This window comes from Vulpes lagopus, chromosome X (genome assembly GCF_018345385.1).
Source record: "Vulpes lagopus strain Blue_001 chromosome X, ASM1834538v1, whole genome shotgun sequence".
NCBI lineage: Eukaryota > Metazoa > Chordata > Mammalia > Carnivora > Canidae > Vulpes > Vulpes lagopus.
Window position 1 is genome coordinate 75,073,312 of NC_054848.1, and position 18,780 is coordinate 75,092,091.

Here is an 18,780-nt window from a genome sequence, read left to right on the forward strand (position 1 = left end):
AAGGCAGAAAGGATGGAAAAACCATTGGGAATTCTTCTGCCCTAGTCACACTTGTCTCAGTGACCTACCTAGGCCTGTCATCGGTTCAGGCCACTACTAGATGAAGGAAAGGAAAGCAGTATAACAGTGTTTCATCATGTGGACTTTGCCCAGAGAGATCCAGGATAAGTCTTACTCCATAACACATTAGCCGTGTGACCTTGGACAAGTCATTTAACCTCACTATGTTACAGTGCTTTATCTGTAAAATGGAGGCAATAGGAGAAGCTATTTTAAGTGTGTTGTGAAGATAGCTTATAGTATATGCTCAATAATGTTAGCCATTATTATTATTAGCATGATCTATAACTAGCTGATAACAGTCTAATGTTTTTTTGTCTCATAGGTAACATTCCCATTTTCACAGGAGCTGTTGGTGCCTTAAACAGAGAAATAAGGAGGGGAGGTCTTTTCCATCATGATGGGGTCAGTGGGAAAGAGATTTTGGGAAGTCTTTTCTTATACCCCTCAAAACAAACTCTGTGGGTTTATTTCCGTTGAGGCAAGTACTGTACTTTTGTATCTGCAGCCTAAATGCTTTCTCTTGAGGAAGAAAAAGAAAAGGATTATTCCAAGTGCTCCTTATGATCTGGATAAGCCCAAGAGCAGTCAACGTAAGAGCAAGTACGCCCTTCAGTTCACCTTCCTCTTTCTAGACCTAGGCCCTGGTTCTGTTTGGCTTACTGGTGAGCTGGTGCTAGGGTGAGTAGTGAGTCAGGTTCCCATGTGTTTGGTGTATGTCTGTTGCAGTCATTCTGCATCTGTACTAGCCCAAATAATTTCTCAGAGTGTTCTCTCTGGTGTTTCTTCTAGCCAACCCTCCCTTCCAGGTCATTCCAAGTTAGCTCTAAAGGACTCCTGGTACCCTATGTTTGGATGGTGTTGAGAAACCCTGAAAGCTGCCAGGGCTAAGATTGGGGCTGGGACTCAGAGTCAGAACTAGGCTAGGCTGGGTAGCTAAGAAATGCTCTGCTGAGGGTGTGTAGTTTGAGAAGACGCATGTGCTTCCAAAGGTCTTTTGGGAATCAAAGACCCTTTCTGCACCTGCATGGAGGCCTGGCTGCTGCTGCTTTGGCCAAGCAGGAAGAGCCAGTCATGCAGCTCTTGAAAGCCTATCTGGAAAGGGGGGGAGTATTTTATTCCCATTCTGTTTGCTTTTTCTTTTTTTAAGATTTTATTTATTATTTATTTATTTATTTATTCATGAGAGACACAGAAAGAGAGGCAGAACATAGGCAGAGGGAGAAGCAGACTCCCTGTGGGGAGCCCGATGTGGGACTTGATCCCAGGACCCTGGGATAATGCCCTGAGCCAAAGGCAGACATTCAGCCACTGAACTACCAAGGCAACCCTGTTTGCTTGGTTCAAAGAGATTAGGCCTTATCGTTAAACTTTTACTGAAACCAGAAGCTTAAGTTTTTAAAAATTTTATCTCAAAAGAAAACACACATACACTTACACACTAATTATTTCCTAACTGAGGATTTATTATTACTATTATTATTATTATTACTATTATTCTGAGTCTCTGTAAACACTTTGTAAACACTAGACCCAGGTCCTTGGGGCCATGAAATATGTTCTGTTCTAAATTCCAGTGCCATCAGAGCTTATAGAATTTGTAGATGCAAATTATTGAAGTTAAGTAACACCCCAAGCCCCCAAAATCAATCTGTTTCTCTCTGTCATGCATCATGTTCTCAGAAGTGGAAAGATGAAAGAATGTTTCTCTTTTCCTTTGCCCTGGTGTGCAGCTGCTAAACCTTTAGGTATGAGTATGTTTGTGTAGGAGGATGGTGATGGTGAGTTTCTGTTATTCCATCCATCTTTCTGTCCATCTATCTATCCATCCAATTTACTCATTTAACAAATATTAAATAACCAACTGTGTGCTGGGCACTCTGTAAAGGCCTATAATCCCCTCTGTCCCCTTAGTGGATTTTCCAAGGTCTCTCCAGGGTGTTTGGAGCTTTACCCTCTTCTCTTCAACAGGGGTGGTAAAGGAATAAGCGGTAGGGACAGCAGGAGGGAGGGTGACTGGGGTAGTTGCTGAGGAGAGGCATGGAGGAGATCTATTTTCTCAAATCATTCAAGGTCCGTTTTGTTTCCCTCATCGTGGAGGCTCTTTCGACATGTACAGCTAACAGAGGTGAGCAGAGAACTTTGGGGTAACAGGAAGTCAGCCCTGGCCCACGACTGCACCTTGGGTACCAATGACAGTTCTAGAGCAGAGTGTTTCAGTCTCCAACACGGAAGCTGAATCCTGGACTGGCTGACCGAGGGACCCTGCCAGCTGCTGGCTCTGAAGTTGGCTTGGGCTCTGGGCAAGATCCGTAGAAGTTGGGGCTCAGGCTCCTTGCTCAGCAGCTCCCGTATTGATCCCCGGGCCTCTTTTGTCTCCTCCTCCCCAGGGGAAGCCTCTCCCCCTCTCCCCCTCTCCCCCTCTCCCCCTCTCCCCTTCTGCCTCTCAGCCTCTTCCGCTTTCCTCCTCTGCTCCTAATGAATTGAGATCTCCGAGAGACAGCCGCTAAGGCTCCGGTGGTTTTTACAAAAACTGTCCTTGCCCTTCCTGCATTTGCCCAGCCAAGGGTATCTTGGCCGCGCCGAAAGTCCCGATGCGATTGCATAGCAACACAGAGCGGCTCTGAGAGGGGAGGAGGAGGAGAGAGAAGAGGGCAGGAAGGTGGGAGAGACAGAGGGAGAGTGTGCACACGGCGGCTGTCGGCAGCCCTGTCTCAGGGACTTCTTTGCTGATTCACAGAGGCAGCCGGCGCCCCATTGCAGCCTGCTCCTCAGACCTGACGGAAATCAGAAGGTAGGCCACAGAGAAAGGATTCCCCAGCCTCGCCCTTTCTCAGCCCTTTCTCAGCCGGCTGAGGGGAAATGACTGAGGGAAGGGAAGCTCCAGAGGTACTCTGTGTGTGTGTGTGTGTGTGTGTGTGTGTGTGTGTCCCTGCCTGCTGCCTGCGTGTGCCTTTGGGGGAAAACTTGCATTAAAAAAATGCCCACGATGAAGTAGCTGCTGCTCGGATTCGGAGTGGGGAGAAGAAAGGTGCCCTGAAATGCAAAGTCAAGCCAAATTTGAGCAACTAATGACTAAGAGGAAGGTCCACAGTTTGCTTCTCAGGGAGGAGAGGGGTATTATTTATTTATGTATTTGTTTGTGTGTGTGTTTGTGTGTTCATTTGTGTTTGTTCTCAATGACATACCTTTCTTGTCCAAGGGTGGATTTCCTGGCGGGAAGGAAAAGGGAGGGGTGTGGAAAGCATTGGCTGAAAAGGGAGGAGAGAGGAAACGTGGGACCTCAGAGCAGGTTTCCCCCCCCCCCCCCCCCCAGAGCAAATGACTGTCTAGTCAGCAAACAGGACACAGGAGTGCTTTCTTGGAGTCAACTGGGCTCTGCTTTAGGAGCCTGGTGCTGGAGGCACATCCTTCTCTCCGCCCTCACTTCCTGGCTCCATTTACCTTCCTTTTGGTTTCCTCTCAACCCCCTTGTCATCAGGAGATACTTCTTCACTACTCAAAAGCATTCGCTTGGGCGTGCTTTGCAATGGGGATGACCTCTCCTGGAGTCAAACACCCTGTTCCTTCCAGTCTCCTTATCTTTCCTGGCTCCAGGCCCAGGGCCCCAAGCCTGGTAAGTGGGCTTGAGACTGCAAAGTGGTTAAGGTTTCTCCTGCCTTTGGCTGACAGGAAGGCAGGCAGGCAGTGCTAGGCATCCTGAGTGTGGGGTTCAAGCAGGTGGCTGGGCTGGGCTGGGGTGAAGTGGAATAGACAAGGAGGGACAACAGCAGTAGCAGCATGCTGAATGGAAGAGAGCATACTTTTCTCTCACCTTTTCTTTTTGATCATTCAAAAGAACAAAAGCCTTTAGAAAGCTCTGTGTCGGGTTCACCTCAGCTCCTGACTTTTCTAAAGAAATCCTTGTTTTCAGATTAAAGACCCTCAGGTAAATCACCTTTTATTTTTTTTATTATTATATATTTTTTTTGGTAAATCACCTTTTAAAAGGCCCTGTGGGAACCACAAAATCTTGGGAGATTTTCCTCTCTGGGATTTGGGTGGGGAAAGGGTCACAGAGAATTTTGTGGAGTCGGCTTAGGGAAACCCTCCCTGAAAAGGCAGTGCTGCCAGTGGAAGTGATAAGTGTCCTGTCCCTGAAAAAAAGACTGAGCCCCTCTTTTCTTGGGCAAGTCAGCCTCTTCCCTGCAGTCCTACTTCCTGCAAACTATTAGGGGAAGAAGACACATGGAGAGGGTACTTCTTCCTATGAGATTTGAGCCCCACCCCCACCCTGCCCCCGGCCCCAGGCATTCTGCTCTTGCCAAGTATCTCTGAGCTCTGGGCCAGGGCACCCACCCTTCAGTTCCAAAATCACCCAAAGGAGGAAATATGGCTCGAAGCAGTAAACTTATCAAAGGCCCAAGAGCCAAAATTAGAGAGTGTATCTGGGATGTAGCACTTCTAAGTATAGACACCCAGAAGTTTCTGATGTTAAATCTGCCACAGTGCCAGATAGGATGGGCTCTCACCAAGGAAGCCCAAGAAGATATCCTTCTAAACTTGCCAGCAATACTCACTCAAAGGAAACCCACTCTATGGAAGCTATACCATGAAACTACATTCCTCCCTTATAAGGGATTCTAATCACACATCTGAAACTGAAATAGCAAGTGAGACAAATCCTTCCAGGACGGCATTTAACAAACTGATGTCTCACAGAACACTGATCTGAGAGAATGTTAATAGATTCTGTTTTAAAATAAGGAGTGATGGTGGTGGCAGTGTGGGGGTGCATTCTGTGGGCCAATAACTTTGAAAATGCTTCAAAACTGAATTCTCCTCTTAGAGAGTCACAATGTATTTAAGCATGTTAAAGGCTCTGAGACATACTGCCATAAATAAATCTGTTTAGTTTCGTTTAACCCAGTATTTCCCAAACTGATTTGACCAGGGAACACTTTCCTACATGGAAACACTTTATTTAAAAAAAAAAGATTTACTTATGTGTTTATTTGATAGAGAGAGAGAGCAGTGAGCACACAGAGGCAAAGGTAGAGAGAGAAGCAGACTCCCTGATGAGCAGGGAGCCCATAGCAGGGCTCAATCCCAGGACCCTGGGATCACGACCTGAGCCGAAGGCAGACACTTAAATGACTGAGCCACCCAGGTGCCCCTACATGAAAAACACTTTAGTATCTTGCAAACACGGTTTTGAGAATTGCTGCTTAAAAAAAAAGCTGGAAGAAATTATCATATAGAAAAGTTTGTAAGATAATCTAGTCCAACATTACATTTTTAAATGTGAAAAGAGATTAGTCAAATTGTTCTCCTCTCCGAAGCTGATGAATATCTGAGAGAGTGGAACCCTCATCTCCTGATTATCAGTCCACTGCTGCTTCTCTAGCAGGTTTTCTTCTGTGAAACTAGTCCTAGGAAAATGAAACAGGTTTAAGGAATATTCCTGTCATTTGGAGTGCAGTATTTGCATCTTATACATTTCTTTTAGTATTTTGTTACATCTGGAAAAGTGTGGATTCTTTTCAGCCTGAGATTTGTTGCATTCTTTCAACTGATGCTCTGTGAAAAATTTTATATGTTCAAAAAGATAATAAAGAATAATATAATAAGAATCAGAATACCTACCACTCAGCTTAAGAAAAAAAATCACCGATAGAATTGAAACCCTCTGTCTATCCTTCTATGATTAAAGCTTTCTCCTCACCTCACCACCTCCCTCCGAAGTAACCACTCTCCTGGATTTGGTGTTTACGATTCTCATGCGTTTATTTATACTTTCACTGCATATGTTTGTGTCTTTATCTTTTTATGTATATGTCTTTAAACAGCATATATCACTTTGCATGTTTTAAAAATGTATATCAATGGGATGTATTTTTGTCCAATTTTTTATTTTATTTTTTAAAGACTTTTTAAATTTTTATTTTATTTACTCATGAAAGACACAGAAAGAGAGAGAGAGGCAGAGACATAGGCAGAGAGAGAAGCAGGCTCCATGCAAGGAGCCCGATGTGGGACTCCATCCCGGGACTCCAGGATCATGCCCTGAGCCGAAGGCAGACGCTTAACCGCTGAGCCACCCAGGCGTCCTTTCTTGTCCAATTTTTTAAAATTTAGTGTTATATTTGTGAATCACCCATATTGTGACATGTGCCTCTAGGTCACTTATTTTTTCACTATTGTATAGCTTTCCATTTAATGAATATGCCATGAATTATTTATTCATTCTACTATTTATGGACATTTGGGTGTTTCCAGTTTTTGGCTCACAGGGCTATTAGGATCATTCTTTTGTAGATATTCTTATGTGACTGTTGCTATTGGGTATATATCTAGAAAGGAGTCAATCGTATCACAGGGTAGGAAAATCTTCACTTTTGGGAGATATTGTCAAATTGCTCTCCAAATGGTTTACTAACTTATACGCCCACCAGTGATGTATAATCATTTCAGATATATTGTATTAATTGGCCTTAGAACAAAATGCTTCCCATGGGGATGCATCTCTGATTCTTTTCACTGGAAAATAAACTTCCTTTCTCAAAATTGCTTGATAGCTAACTTCTCAGGAACATTTTTCATTGTTTCTGTTTGTAAATGAGGGATTGGTCTAGATAATCTCTAAGGTCCCTCCCAGTTTGACAACCCGAGTCTCCATGATTTATTCATTAAGTGAGAGCATCTGAAGCAGAACCTCAGTTTTTGGCTACATTGCAAGAATTATTTTAGGACCACACAACAAGGTTAGGTACCAATGAAATGCGTGTCTTGTCTCTTTGTGCCATGCTGTCAGGTAGAAAGGCAGCGCTGTGAGAGAGGGGGCCATCATTCAGTGTTACGTTTGATTGGAGGGAGGAATCTATAGCCCATGAGAGGGGGGGGTCTTCTTCCCACTGCCTTGTTCTTTTCTAAGCCTCTCATGATTTAAAGTCTTTCCTATTTATCTATTTTTTCCCAAGAATAGTAAATGCTTGTTATAAGATACCTACATACAAACATGTGTGTGTATATGTGTATATGTATGTGTACATATATACATACACCAAGTGTATAAATCAAAGGGAGAATCCCCCCTCAATGCAACCCTCTAGAAATAATATTGCTGAATGGTTTTGTGTATCCTTGCAGGCTTTCTTTCTATGCATATACACATGTAGATTTTTTTCAAAAGCTTTTTACATAATTGATGTTCTATCAGACATATTATTTTGAATATGTTTTCTTTTATCTAAAATATATACCTTCAATATCTGTTCAAATCAGTGGCATAGATCTACCTCTTCCTTTTTAACAGCTACAGGATATTTCATTTCATGTGTGGCTATAATAGTAGACAAGGTTTGAATACTTCCTAGATGTCAGAAACTATGAATGAATTCCTTGCAACAAGGCTAAGGGGTAGGTCTTTTCATTATCCCTGTTTTACAGAGGCAGGGATGGAAGCACAGTAAGAATAGGGGGCCTGTCCAAACCTGTGCTGATACGTAGGAGAGCCAGGATGCAAACTTGGGTGCCCTGGCTCAGAGTGCACACCTTTAACTGTCATGCTGTGCCACTTCTTTGACATATGGTCCACTTAGCCGGTCCCCCATTAATGACCACTTGAGTCAATTGCAGAGTTTTTTTTTTTTTTAATTTTTATTTATTCATGATAGTCACAGAGAGAGAGAGAGAGGCAGAGACACAGGCAGAGGGAGAAGCAGGCTCCATGCACCGGGAGCCCGACGTGGGATTCGATCCCGGGTCTCCAGGATCGCGCCCTGGGCCAAAGGCAGGCGCCAAACCGCTGCGCCACCCAGGGATCCCCAATTGCAGAGTTTTGATATTAGAAACATACTGCAGCAGATATCCTCATCCATTTCTGCAAGTATTTTTTTTTAAAGATTTTATGTATTTATTTGACAGAGAGAACACGAGCAGGGTGAGTGGCAGGCAGGCAGAGGGAGAGGGAGAAGCAGGCTCCCTGCTGAGCAGGCAGCCCAACTCGGGGCTGGATCCCAGGACCCCTGGGATCATGACCTGAGCCGAAGGCCAATGCTTAACTGACTGGGCCACCCAGGTGCCCCTCTGCAAGTATTTCTGTAAGATAGGTTCCTAGACTTCTCTATAGATAGAAAGACTACTCATTCATTTAAAAGAATATATATTTACTGAGTTCTAAGGCACAGGAGAAGCTCAGAGGTCAGACTAGGAGAGTTCACCAGAATTTTACTTTTCAGATGTCCTAGAAAGGTAGGTCATCTACCTGTTCTGTAGGGTTTGCCAGCTGGGTGATACCCCAGACCCCAGACTCACTGCATCCTCTTAATTGCATGTGTCTGCCTGGGGATGACAGAACTGAGTCAGTGCTTGGGCTCCCACCTGGTGGCCCATAGCCAAAAAAAAAAAAAATATCTCTGCTTGCTAGGAGCCAGTGAATACAATGCCTCAGGGCCTGGGTTCTAGAATTTACAGAGGCCGAATAGTGTAACAGTGAAGAATTTGTATTCTGTGACACATCTGTCTGGATACAAATCCCAGCTTCTCACTCCATATTCACAATATCACTTTGAACCAATTACTTACTGCTTCCTTTCTTCGGTGTCCTTTTTTTTTTTTTTTTTTTTAGATTTTATTTATTTATTTGAGAGAGGGAGTGAGAACAAGATAGGGAGCAGAGCAAGCAAGGGTTTGGTAGGAGGAGAGGGGTAAAGGGAGGGGAAGAAGTAGGCTCCCTGCTCAGCAGACTTAGCAGGACTTGATCCCAGAACCCCAGGATCATGCATGACCTGAGCTGAAGGTAGATGCTCAACCAACTGAGCCACCCAGGCACCCCGAAACCACATCTCTTGTTAGTGGCACAGGACTTTTGTGAATGTGGGTAATTATTCTGTTTTTTAACTCAAGTAGTGACCATGTGGGAATTTGCTTTATAATAATTCAGCATATTTTACACATATGCTTTATACACTTTTTGTAAATGTAGTGTATTTCTCAGTTTGAAAAAGAGAGAAAATCCCAAAGGAATGGAAAGCATTCTCCCACCTCTGTGTGGTAGCCACTTGGTTCCCTTCTCCAAGGGCAGTCAATATGAACTGATTCTTTTGTATATTTTTATTTTATTGCATGTGATTTTTTTGCATAGACATATGTTTTCCTTTTGGTTTTACACAAATGTAAACTAACTACCTTACGTTTTCTTTTTTTCTTTTTACTTAAAATTATGTCCTAAGAGATTATTCCATAGTGGCACATAAAGTGTTCTTAATTATGTTTTTAACAGGTATATAGAATTCCATTGTATGGATATACCATTATTTATTTAACTAGTCCCCTAGTAATAGAAATTTGGGTTGTTTGCAATTTTTGTTTTGCCATTTCAAGGCTTGCTTCAAATGCTAATATTCTGTATACATCACTGTATCCAAATGCAAATAAATATGTGTTTATTTGCAGTGTTTTTCTTCAGGCCTTCTGGTATTTGTACTGACAAATTTGAGAACTTATACATTTACCATATTGGAGTTCAATTCCATAAATCAAGTCAGGATATATTCACTAATGCCTACTGTGTACCTGGCACTGTCTTAAAAAAATATGTGGGATAGAAATAAATATCAGACATGGATCTTGTCTTCCATTAGCCAATAATTTTGCTTTCATGTTGGAATCCTGGTATTTCCGACATGGTTTTAAGGCTTTTATCTCTGCCAAAGAGAAACAATGTCTCCCAACTGAATCTCCCTGGGAGGGCCTCTATGTGCTTTGGAAACCAGAAAGAGTATTCCTAGTAGCAAACAGCCACAGCTTGGTATCTAGCAGGAGCCCTAGGGAAAAGCACAGAAGAGTTAGCTCCACCACCAAAGCATTTTTCACACTACTCCATGTGTACAAATCTTCTCACCTTAGCTCATAAACATCTCTTCCATAAATATGTCCTAAATCCCTCCACTTTAAGGCTAACACTTCTTCCTCTGTGACCTCTCATAGCATGGTTTCTGTGTCCCACATAAGGTACGAATCATTTTTTCCCTTAACTTATACTTTTTAAAAATATATCTTATTTCCTACACTTGGCCATCTGGGGACTAAGATTCATCTCCAATTCCTTACAGCCTCTGCAAACTAAAAGGAATAGGAAGAGAATCAGTATGTATAGGTGGTAATGTGGGACATCATGGAGATAGAGAGGTCCAGGCTCACTCATGTCTCAGCATCTTCATCTCTTTTTTTTAAAGTTTTTATTTATTTATTTATTCATGAGAGACACAGAGGGAGATTGAGAGGCACAGACACAGGCAGAGGGAGAAGCAGGCTCCATGCAGGGAGCCTGACGTGGGACTCGATCCCAGGTCTCCAAGATCACACCCTGGGCTGAAGGCAGTGCTAAACTGCTGAGCCACCAGGGCTGCCCATGTGTCTTTGTCTCTTAAATAGGATCATAATTCTGGCTTAGCCAACCTTACCAAGTTGCGTTGAGGATCAAGAAAGACAATACAACAGGCTACAAAACATTCTCTACAAATACAAGGAATGCTAGTGTTTTGATGTTTGACAACTCTTAAACATTAATGCCTTACAGGTTAACAAATCAAGGTCTAGAGAGGTAAAATGACTTGATGTCACAGTCAGTGGCAAAGTCTGAAAACAACAGAGGATAGTCAAGGTAGGACCAGAAGGAGTCTATTCCTTCTCTGCCTGCATGGGGATTAGATCTGAATTCTCTGACTCTTGTGTTTGTTTTATTTTTGTTTTGTAATAACCTGACATCAGGGCAGTAGAGAAATAAGAAGGAAGGAAGTTAACCTGTAGAGGTTAACCTCAAAAGAGACAAAGAGGTAGCTCACAAAAGAAGAAATACAACTGGTCACTAACAATGTAGGGAAAAGATTAAGCATCTTTAGTAATTAAGGAAGTACAGAGTACTACTCAAGATGCCATCTTCTCTTATAAAATTGGCAAAGATACTTTAGAAATAAGAATACTCACAGTTGGCAAGTGTGCCAGGAAACTGGCACTCTCATACATTGCTGGTGTTAGTATAAAGTGATCTAACTATTTTTTCTATGGTGATTTAGAAATGTGCATCACAAGCCTGAAACTTTGGTCTAGGAATTCTCCCTTCTAGGAAATTATCAAAAGAATCACAAATATGCACAGGGCTGTTCATTGCAGTGTGACTTATGTCTGCTTGTTAAAATTATGGTATATCCATTCAATTGAATAGTATACAACAATGATTACAGCTAGCATTTATTGAGCAGTATACTATTGCCAGACACTGCGCTGTTCTTTAAATACATTATTAATTTTAGTAATTAGAATAATTCTCGAAAGCAGTATCATTGTCATTTCCATTTTGCAGATGAGAATACTGAGCTCAGAGAGGTTAACTCATCCCAGGCTGCACTTCTATTAAGATGAATAATGTGGATCTGACTCTAGATCTATATGATACCAAAGCCTGTGCCTATCATAGTGCTCTATCATAGTGCTCTATCATAGTGCTCTATCACCTTTGCAGCCATTAGAAATCATGTTTTAGAGGAAAAGTTAGTGCCATTCTAAAATGATCATGATATAAATGGCAAATGAAAAAAGCATAATATAAAATGATATATATCATATGATGACAAGTGGATATGTATGGATTTTTTTCATAGAAAACTACTGTAAGGCTTGTCACCTATTAGTAATATTCTGGGTGGTAGTATTATAGGTTATTTTAATTTTCATCCTTGTGATTTTTTGTGTTTGCCAGTTTTTCTATAAAGAACATACAACACTTGTGTAATCTTCAAAAATAAAAATGTTAATATAAAAAGTTCTGATGGCAAGTCTTTTGTAGCCTTCATGCTTATAACACATCTATAGTAATACTTTTTAAATCTGAGTTACTAATTATGTTGGTGTCAGATAAGAGAGCCATCTTTTCAACCATTCTTTGGAGAATCTCTTCAAGCATGAGGAGCTATGTAGCTGTGTAATCTTTAGAGACTTTGAGTACAATAAAGTGTTCTTCAGACCATAAATTCTTGCATCTCTATGATCTGTAACAGTCCCCAATTTTGGACCAGGGACCCCTGAGGAGGAAGGAAGAATACTCGATGCAAGAACTCCACAGATCTTTAAATATATGAGTGTTTTTTTTTTTCCTCACTCTGTAAGTACTAAAAGTACAGCTACTATTGTAGGTATGAGTGGGTGAAGTGAGATTCTTTTTTTTAATCTTAAGAATCTTAAGCCCTTATACCTAAAATGTTAAGAACCACTGAAATAGAGAATAAAAATGATGGCTCTTTAATCATCAACATAAGGAGTTACAGGTACTCACTCCCTGCCCTTTGGATCACAGTTTGCATGTCTTTGCCCAACACTGAAAGATAGCACTTTTAGCATTTGCAAGCATTGTCTTTGTTACCCATTCTCATTACACTTGTGTACATTCACTAAACTGTCCACTGATTTGTGCACCTAACTTTTTCATTCATATCTTCCTTTTCGCAGCTCATCTAAAGCTGAATATGTCTCAAGCATAGGTTATTATGGAACACTGCCCTCACTCCCTACCACACCAAATTTGCTCCTTCTCCTGTCTTCCCTCTTTTGCTGTTGGCAACATATTCCACCCAGCTCCCAAATTAGAAACTTTTCACTCCTTCACCTCCTTCACCCTTCACATCCAATTGATCACTGAGCTCAATGTATTTTACCTCTTCAGTAAGTATCTCATTCTGTGCACTCTACTCCCTCCTCACTGCAACTGCTTGCCAATTATAACAGCTTCTCAATAGGTTCTTCCCCAGGGAGAATCACTCCACAAAAGCAGCCAGAGGGCTCTTTCTAAAATGCAATTCTGGTCGAGTCACTCCCCTGCTTAAAATCCTCAGTGCCTCCCAATTGTCTACAAGATAAAGCTCAGAATTCTCTGCTTGTCATTCAAGGCATGACCCAATCTGGCCACAGCCTCATTTTTCAGCCTAGTCTACTGCTTCCTACAGGACACCTGCCTTGTACTCTGGTCACACCATACATTTCATTTTGTGCTGTTTGAAATTATTATTTGGTTTTATCTCCCACACCTAATGACAATCTTGATTTCTCTTTCATGGCTCACCTCAAGTGTATTTCCTCTAGGGAGGCTTTTCGTGACATGACCAGGTAGAACTCAACTCATCTATCCCTTCACTCCATCCCATAAATACTTCTATTATTAATACAAATAGCATGTTGTGGCTTGATTTTTCCCATGCCTGTTCTTTCTATATGGGAACTCCTCGGGGGCAGGCACCATGTCTTTTTCATCTCTGTGCCTCCTAAATTCTAGCTGAATGGAGCTTACTGTGCTCTGAACATGCTATGCCTTTTTTGGTGGCATCCACTTTTGCATAGGTGGGTTCCTCTGCTGGGAACACCCTTCTCTGCTAGGCAAACATCTACTTGTCCTTTGAGATCCATCTCAAATGCAGTCTCTCTGAAATCTTTGCACATTCTCAACTTAGTTGTTGCCCAGTCTGTGCTCCCGTAGCCTTCTGGTCAAATCTCAATTATAGATTGAGATTATAATCTATATGACAAGCATATAGATTATGCTTGCCACATAAGCATTTACTATAGTTTTGAGCTTATATGACTGCCTCCCCCAACCCTGATCTCCCCCACCCTCTTGTCTAGGTTGTGAGATTTTAGACAGCAAATCATCTTTGTGTCTGTAGCACAAAGCACAATAGATAAACAATAAATACTATTTTGGTCTATGATTTATTTATTTATTTATTTTTTTTTTTTTAAATTTTTATTTATTTATGATAGTCACAGAGAGAGAGAGAGAGGCAGAGATACAGGCAGAGGGAGAAGCAGGCTCCATGCACCGGGAGCCCGATGTGGGATTCGATCCCGGGTCTCCAGGATCGCGCCCTGGGCCAAAGGCAGGCGCCAAACCGCTGCGCCACCCAGGGATCCCCTGGTCTATGATTTAATAAAGTCTCTTATGGTAGATGGCAGCCTGGGAAAAACTACTGGGTAGACCAGTAAGCAATGACTACTTATTTACATAATTGGCGAAGGCACCTTTGAGTAAGTGTTGGGTTCATAGGCCTTTTCTAGGTCTTGACTCTTAACCTCTCCTTGTTACTTTTCCAGGTGCTTATGGTCAACAGTCGGTGCATTGCCCATTCTCACCCTCCATGAGCCTTGGTTCTGATGCAACCTATGGTCATGCAGGGATGCCCTTACACCCTCCCACGATGTCATGAATGGCGGGCAGCTGACCAGTTCCATCACAGCAGCAGCCTCCGAAGCACTTGCCCCCAGCCTCAGGTAAGAGGCTGATAGCAAGACAACGTCCTGTGGAAAAAGTGTGGACACAGGATCTGTGTGTGTTCTTGTGGGTGTCCATGCTTCCTAAAATTCTGGGGGACTCTATATACACGAAACCCTTTGGAGGCCACGGGACCTCCTTCTGGCTCATCCCTTGTCACTCATGAAGCCTTTTATAGGGGGCATGGGGCAAGGAACTGTGTTGGCGTGGGTAGGGCCCATGTGGCTGAAGGGGACAAGTTCCATGTTAACTTCTTAAGAGAGATCCCAGAAGAGTGACCTTTTGGAGTATGACCTAGGACAAGGTGGGACCTTCCTTTGCCTTAGCTTCTTTATGGCATACTTTATAGTCTGAACCTGTGGAATATTCGTTCTCCTTCCATTGGCTCTTCCTCTCAGGTCTTTAGACTTATAGCTCCTGGCTCAGCCCCACTAAGAATCCCTCCAGCTTCACACCTGTCTCTCCTTTCCTCTCTCCTCCCTAAGAATAGAATGGTGGTGTTGTCTGTCCCTGCTTATGTATGTTGGTAGGTGGGCAGACTATGTACAAGAGACAGTAATCCCGAGAAAGTAGTCCCCTTTACTGACAATGAGGGAGGTCCATGAGAAGGTTAACTGGACAAGGGGGACTTAACATAAACATATTTTGGCTTGTCCTACAATGCTTTGAGGTCCAGGGGCCATGAGGATGTGAAAAAGTACTGTGTCTCTTAGTATCTCACAGATGGGCTGTGGTGCTGAGTCACTGCTGAGGGTACAGACAGCAGCAGAATATACAGGGAACAGGAAGGGAGGGAGAGCAGCAGCAGGGATTAAGAATGTGGATGCTGGGGAGTCCATTTTGCAGAGAATAATGAGGGAAAAGTCTGGGGAGGCATAACATCCAGCTCTTCCTGAGCGGTCTTCCCACATCTAACCAGAGAGAAATTGCAGCCTCTAACATATTCTCAAGCCAGGTCAGCTTAGTGTACCTACCCTTTCCCCAGAGTGGGACTTACATAGGGTCAAGGGATTGAGAAGCTTGGGCCCTTCCAAAACGCTTGCCCTGTACACTGTCCACCCCCTCCAACCTTCACCACTTAGGCAGAGACCTGAGGGCTTCATTTGGTGATTGAGAATGGGAAGACTAACCCCTTTCCTCTACCACTGTCCAGTTTCTTCTCTTTCTTCCCTATGGCACTTTGTCTTAAAGTTTCAAGAGATAAGGAGAGAGCCCCCTGGGGATTGTGGTGAGAAGCAAACATCTTGGCCACAAAAGCCAGAAGTAGAAGGCCATTGGTAGGGAACAAAAAATGTTATTCATCATCTGCCTAGTGTGTACCTGACTCTGCTAGGGGCACTTGTGAATATAAGGGGGAACCAAGAGGGGAGTCCGAGTGATGGTGTATAATAAGGGAACCAAGTGGGGATTTGGGAAACTAAGAAGTCTGAAGGGAATGAAAGCCTCATATGGGTGGAGCCCAGTTCTTTGTAAACACTTCTCTCAGAACCAGGACCACTTGGTTGTAGCTGGGTCACAAGGAGCCATTTCTAATTCTGGGGCATTCCCAGTCTGGGGGACTCTGGGAGACTTGCTTGAGCCCAGTCATCCCACCATAAGCAAAGCTTTGACCCAGAGCTAGAACCGCTCCCTCCTCTTGGCCTGCCATCCCCTGCCATCCCCAATCCACCAAGAATAGCTCCACCTCAGACCCCCAGAAAGGGTCAGGCAGCTGCTCCAGCTATTCCTGTAGGTGGGCCTCAGCATGGAAACAATGTGGAACTGTGGAAAGCCCAGAAGACTCTGTGGGAGATAAACGAGGATGGGAACAGAACCCTTTTTGGTAAAAATGAAGTGTTTTCCCTCAGTGCTGAGGGGTGGGGGCCTAGCTTGGGAATGTTAACCTTTACTCCAGGCAAGTCGGCTGGAGGAAGAGTGGCCACTTCCAGAAGGGGCCCTGCCCCTCAAACCAGTGGCCCAGGGCAGCACAAGCAGAAGACAGGAGCCTTGCTGGCACTGGATCCCTGCACAGAACGGCTGGGTTCCATTTTGCCCTCTCCCTCCCCTAAGGAGGTCCAGGAGGATGTCCACAGACCAATTTCTTTCCCCCTAGACTCAGAGTGCAGTGAGAGGTCTGGGGGGATGGATAATGACTCTCCCTCCATTTCTCTCTGTCTCCCCAAGGCAGGGCAAAGCACCCCCTTGTTTTCACGGTGGGCTTAGATGAATTTTCTGCTGTCCAACTTCCTGATCCTGCCTTCCCATGGCTCCATCCCCAGGTGTGCCACACACATTGCTCACTGCCTCTGAGCACACTCAATTAGTTAAAGGCTAAGGCTTATTTCTAAGCCCAGCCTCCTGCCAGGCTTTGGGGAAATAGCTTACCAGAAGTTTGTCACCAAAGTGGTCTGATCCTTTCTCCCAACTCAGGGGAGGCTGAGGGGGGCTGGAGGCAGAGTCCTTTAGGTCTTCCATGGAAAGGGAAAACAGATCAAGGGAAACTACCCTCTGCATGCCCCTTCTCAACACCGTGGAATGCCCAATCCCACTCCCGCCATCCTTGGCAGCCTGGGAGGGCCTTCCTGGCCCCGGTGTGGCAGGCTGGAAGCGAGCTGGAATTCCCCAGGGACAAAGCTCTGATTCACCAGCTGAGCCCTGACATAGCCGCCCCCTCCAGATTCCTGGGGGGTCAGTAAACAAACAGGGTGACAGCTCCCGCCCCCTGACCTGGCTCAGCTCTGCTGGCCCTCCCTGAGGGAGCCTGCTTAGAGCCTGTCAGGACTCTGCCTGAGGCTCACCAGGCACTGATTCTGGATGCGAGCTGAGGGATAATCATGGAGCTGCCTAATCCTACAGTGGAGTCCCCAGGTAGCACAGGTATGATCAGCTCTTGGGGACACAGGGTAATTGAATTCAGAACTTTGCCCCTGAGCTTGGTTGTTCCCTTACTTCCCTTTCAGTATGTGGATGTGAGCTGTGGTTTTAATGGGATGATTGGTTTCCTAAATTGCCTGGAGAGTCTTAAGTGGGAAGGAAACGTGGTTTTGGGAGAAAGGGAAACTAGAGGAGTCTCAGCCACCACCAAAACCATGTTCTTTCTACAAAAGGCAAACAAGTAGACAGACAGGCAGGTGGGTTTCCCCAGGCTGGGATTGAGCAGCATGGGCTGAGGTTTCCTCCTTCAAACTCTCCTTCCCTCTGACCCCTTCTGCCCCTGGCTGGGCAGTCCCGGCATTGTGCTAGAGGTAGGGAACTTCTTAAGGGCTATTTGGCACAACCCTCATTCTCCCCAAGCCTTGTAATACCCTTTAGGGTGAACAAATGATGGGCTCTGAACTTGAGTGCTCAAGGTGAGCCTCTGGCAGGCTCTAAGGCTGGTCCTCTCGGCAGCTGACTCTGGTCAGAGTCGTTTGGAGATCAGGATCAAAAATGTGGCTTTAGCTCTTTCTCAACCCCTGGAATATGAACAGTGGCCTTTAGGACTATTTCTAGGCTTCCTGATTGGTAGAAAATGCAGGTGGGGGAAGAGGGAGTGAGAACACCAAAGCCTAGATTCATTTGGGAAGTAGGGCATCTATTACTGTTAGGTCTCTCTGGCTGGTCTACTCTCTCTCCCTGAATCTTTGAGGAAGTCCCTCAGCTTTCTTTTCTAGAAGGTTGGGTAAACTGTGGGACACTGAAATGTGAGCCTACAGCTTACCTTGAAGGCTGTGGTTGCCAGTGTTTGGGTAATTCTGAGCAGATCTTTATCTAAAGCAAATACTCTACTCCCAGAATCCCATCTGGGCAGTAAGTAGTCTTGGCAGAATTTACAGTAGTAAGAGTAATAATGATAGTAGTTAGCGGTTAAAAGTGACTGACCTGTACCAAGAGAGGACCTTGCAGTGAACAGAGCCATGAAGTCTTCCTTTATCTCACTCGTCCCCTGCACCACCCCCCAACACACCCTGGGACAAGCCCTTCTCTCCCCTTGTTCACATTTGTCCCATTCTTGGCTTGGTGCAGAGCAGAGTGTGGCACACTCTGGGGATCACAGGATATCTGTGTTTCTGTCCAGGTTAGAGCTGCTGCTACTGCCCCTGCGCCTCCTCAGGATGGTGCTGGGGTTTCCTGCCTAAGCCCAAAGCTCTTCAACGGGTCAGTTGGTGCCGCTGGACCCCTAGAACCACCAGCCATGAATCTGTGTTGGAATGAAATCAAAAAGAAGTCTCACAACCTCCGGTAAGGCCTGGCCCCTAGAAACAGGGGTCTTAGGCAATTGGCTGGGACAATGTGGGGCTCCTTTTGCTGCTGCGACTTGTCATTCTCTCAGCCTGTGTGTCACCCTCTCATCAGCCTCATCATCCACTTCTCCTTTTCCTTCTCTGGACTTTGGAAAGGACCCTGAGTCAGAATTTGGGAGACTTGGATTTGAGCCTCAGTTTTTTATTTAAATAAATTTA

At 44.2% G+C, this 18,780-nt stretch overlaps 1 protein-coding gene across 3 annotated transcripts in view; it reads left to right on the forward strand.

Annotated features, from left to right (window-relative positions):
• Positions 1–2,570: 2,570 nt before the first annotated feature.
• Positions 2,571–18,780, forward strand: part of DRP2 (dystrophin related protein 2) — a 45,464-nt gene continuing 29,254 nt past the window's right edge. Inside the window, exons 1-3 of one of the 3 annotated variants that reach the window (XM_041742318.1) lie at positions 2,571–2,854; positions 14,182–14,358; positions 18,375–18,559. In XM_041742318.1, the coding sequence (XP_041598252.1) occupies positions 14,242–14,358; positions 18,375–18,559 (302 nt within the window). In that variant the 5' untranslated portion in view covers positions 2,571–2,854; positions 14,182–14,241. Of the gene's footprint in view, positions 2,855–14,181; positions 14,359–17,135; positions 17,216–18,374; positions 18,560–18,780 lie in introns of those variants that run through there. The other 2 variants (XM_041742319.1, XM_041742321.1) reach the window with 2 other exon arrangements.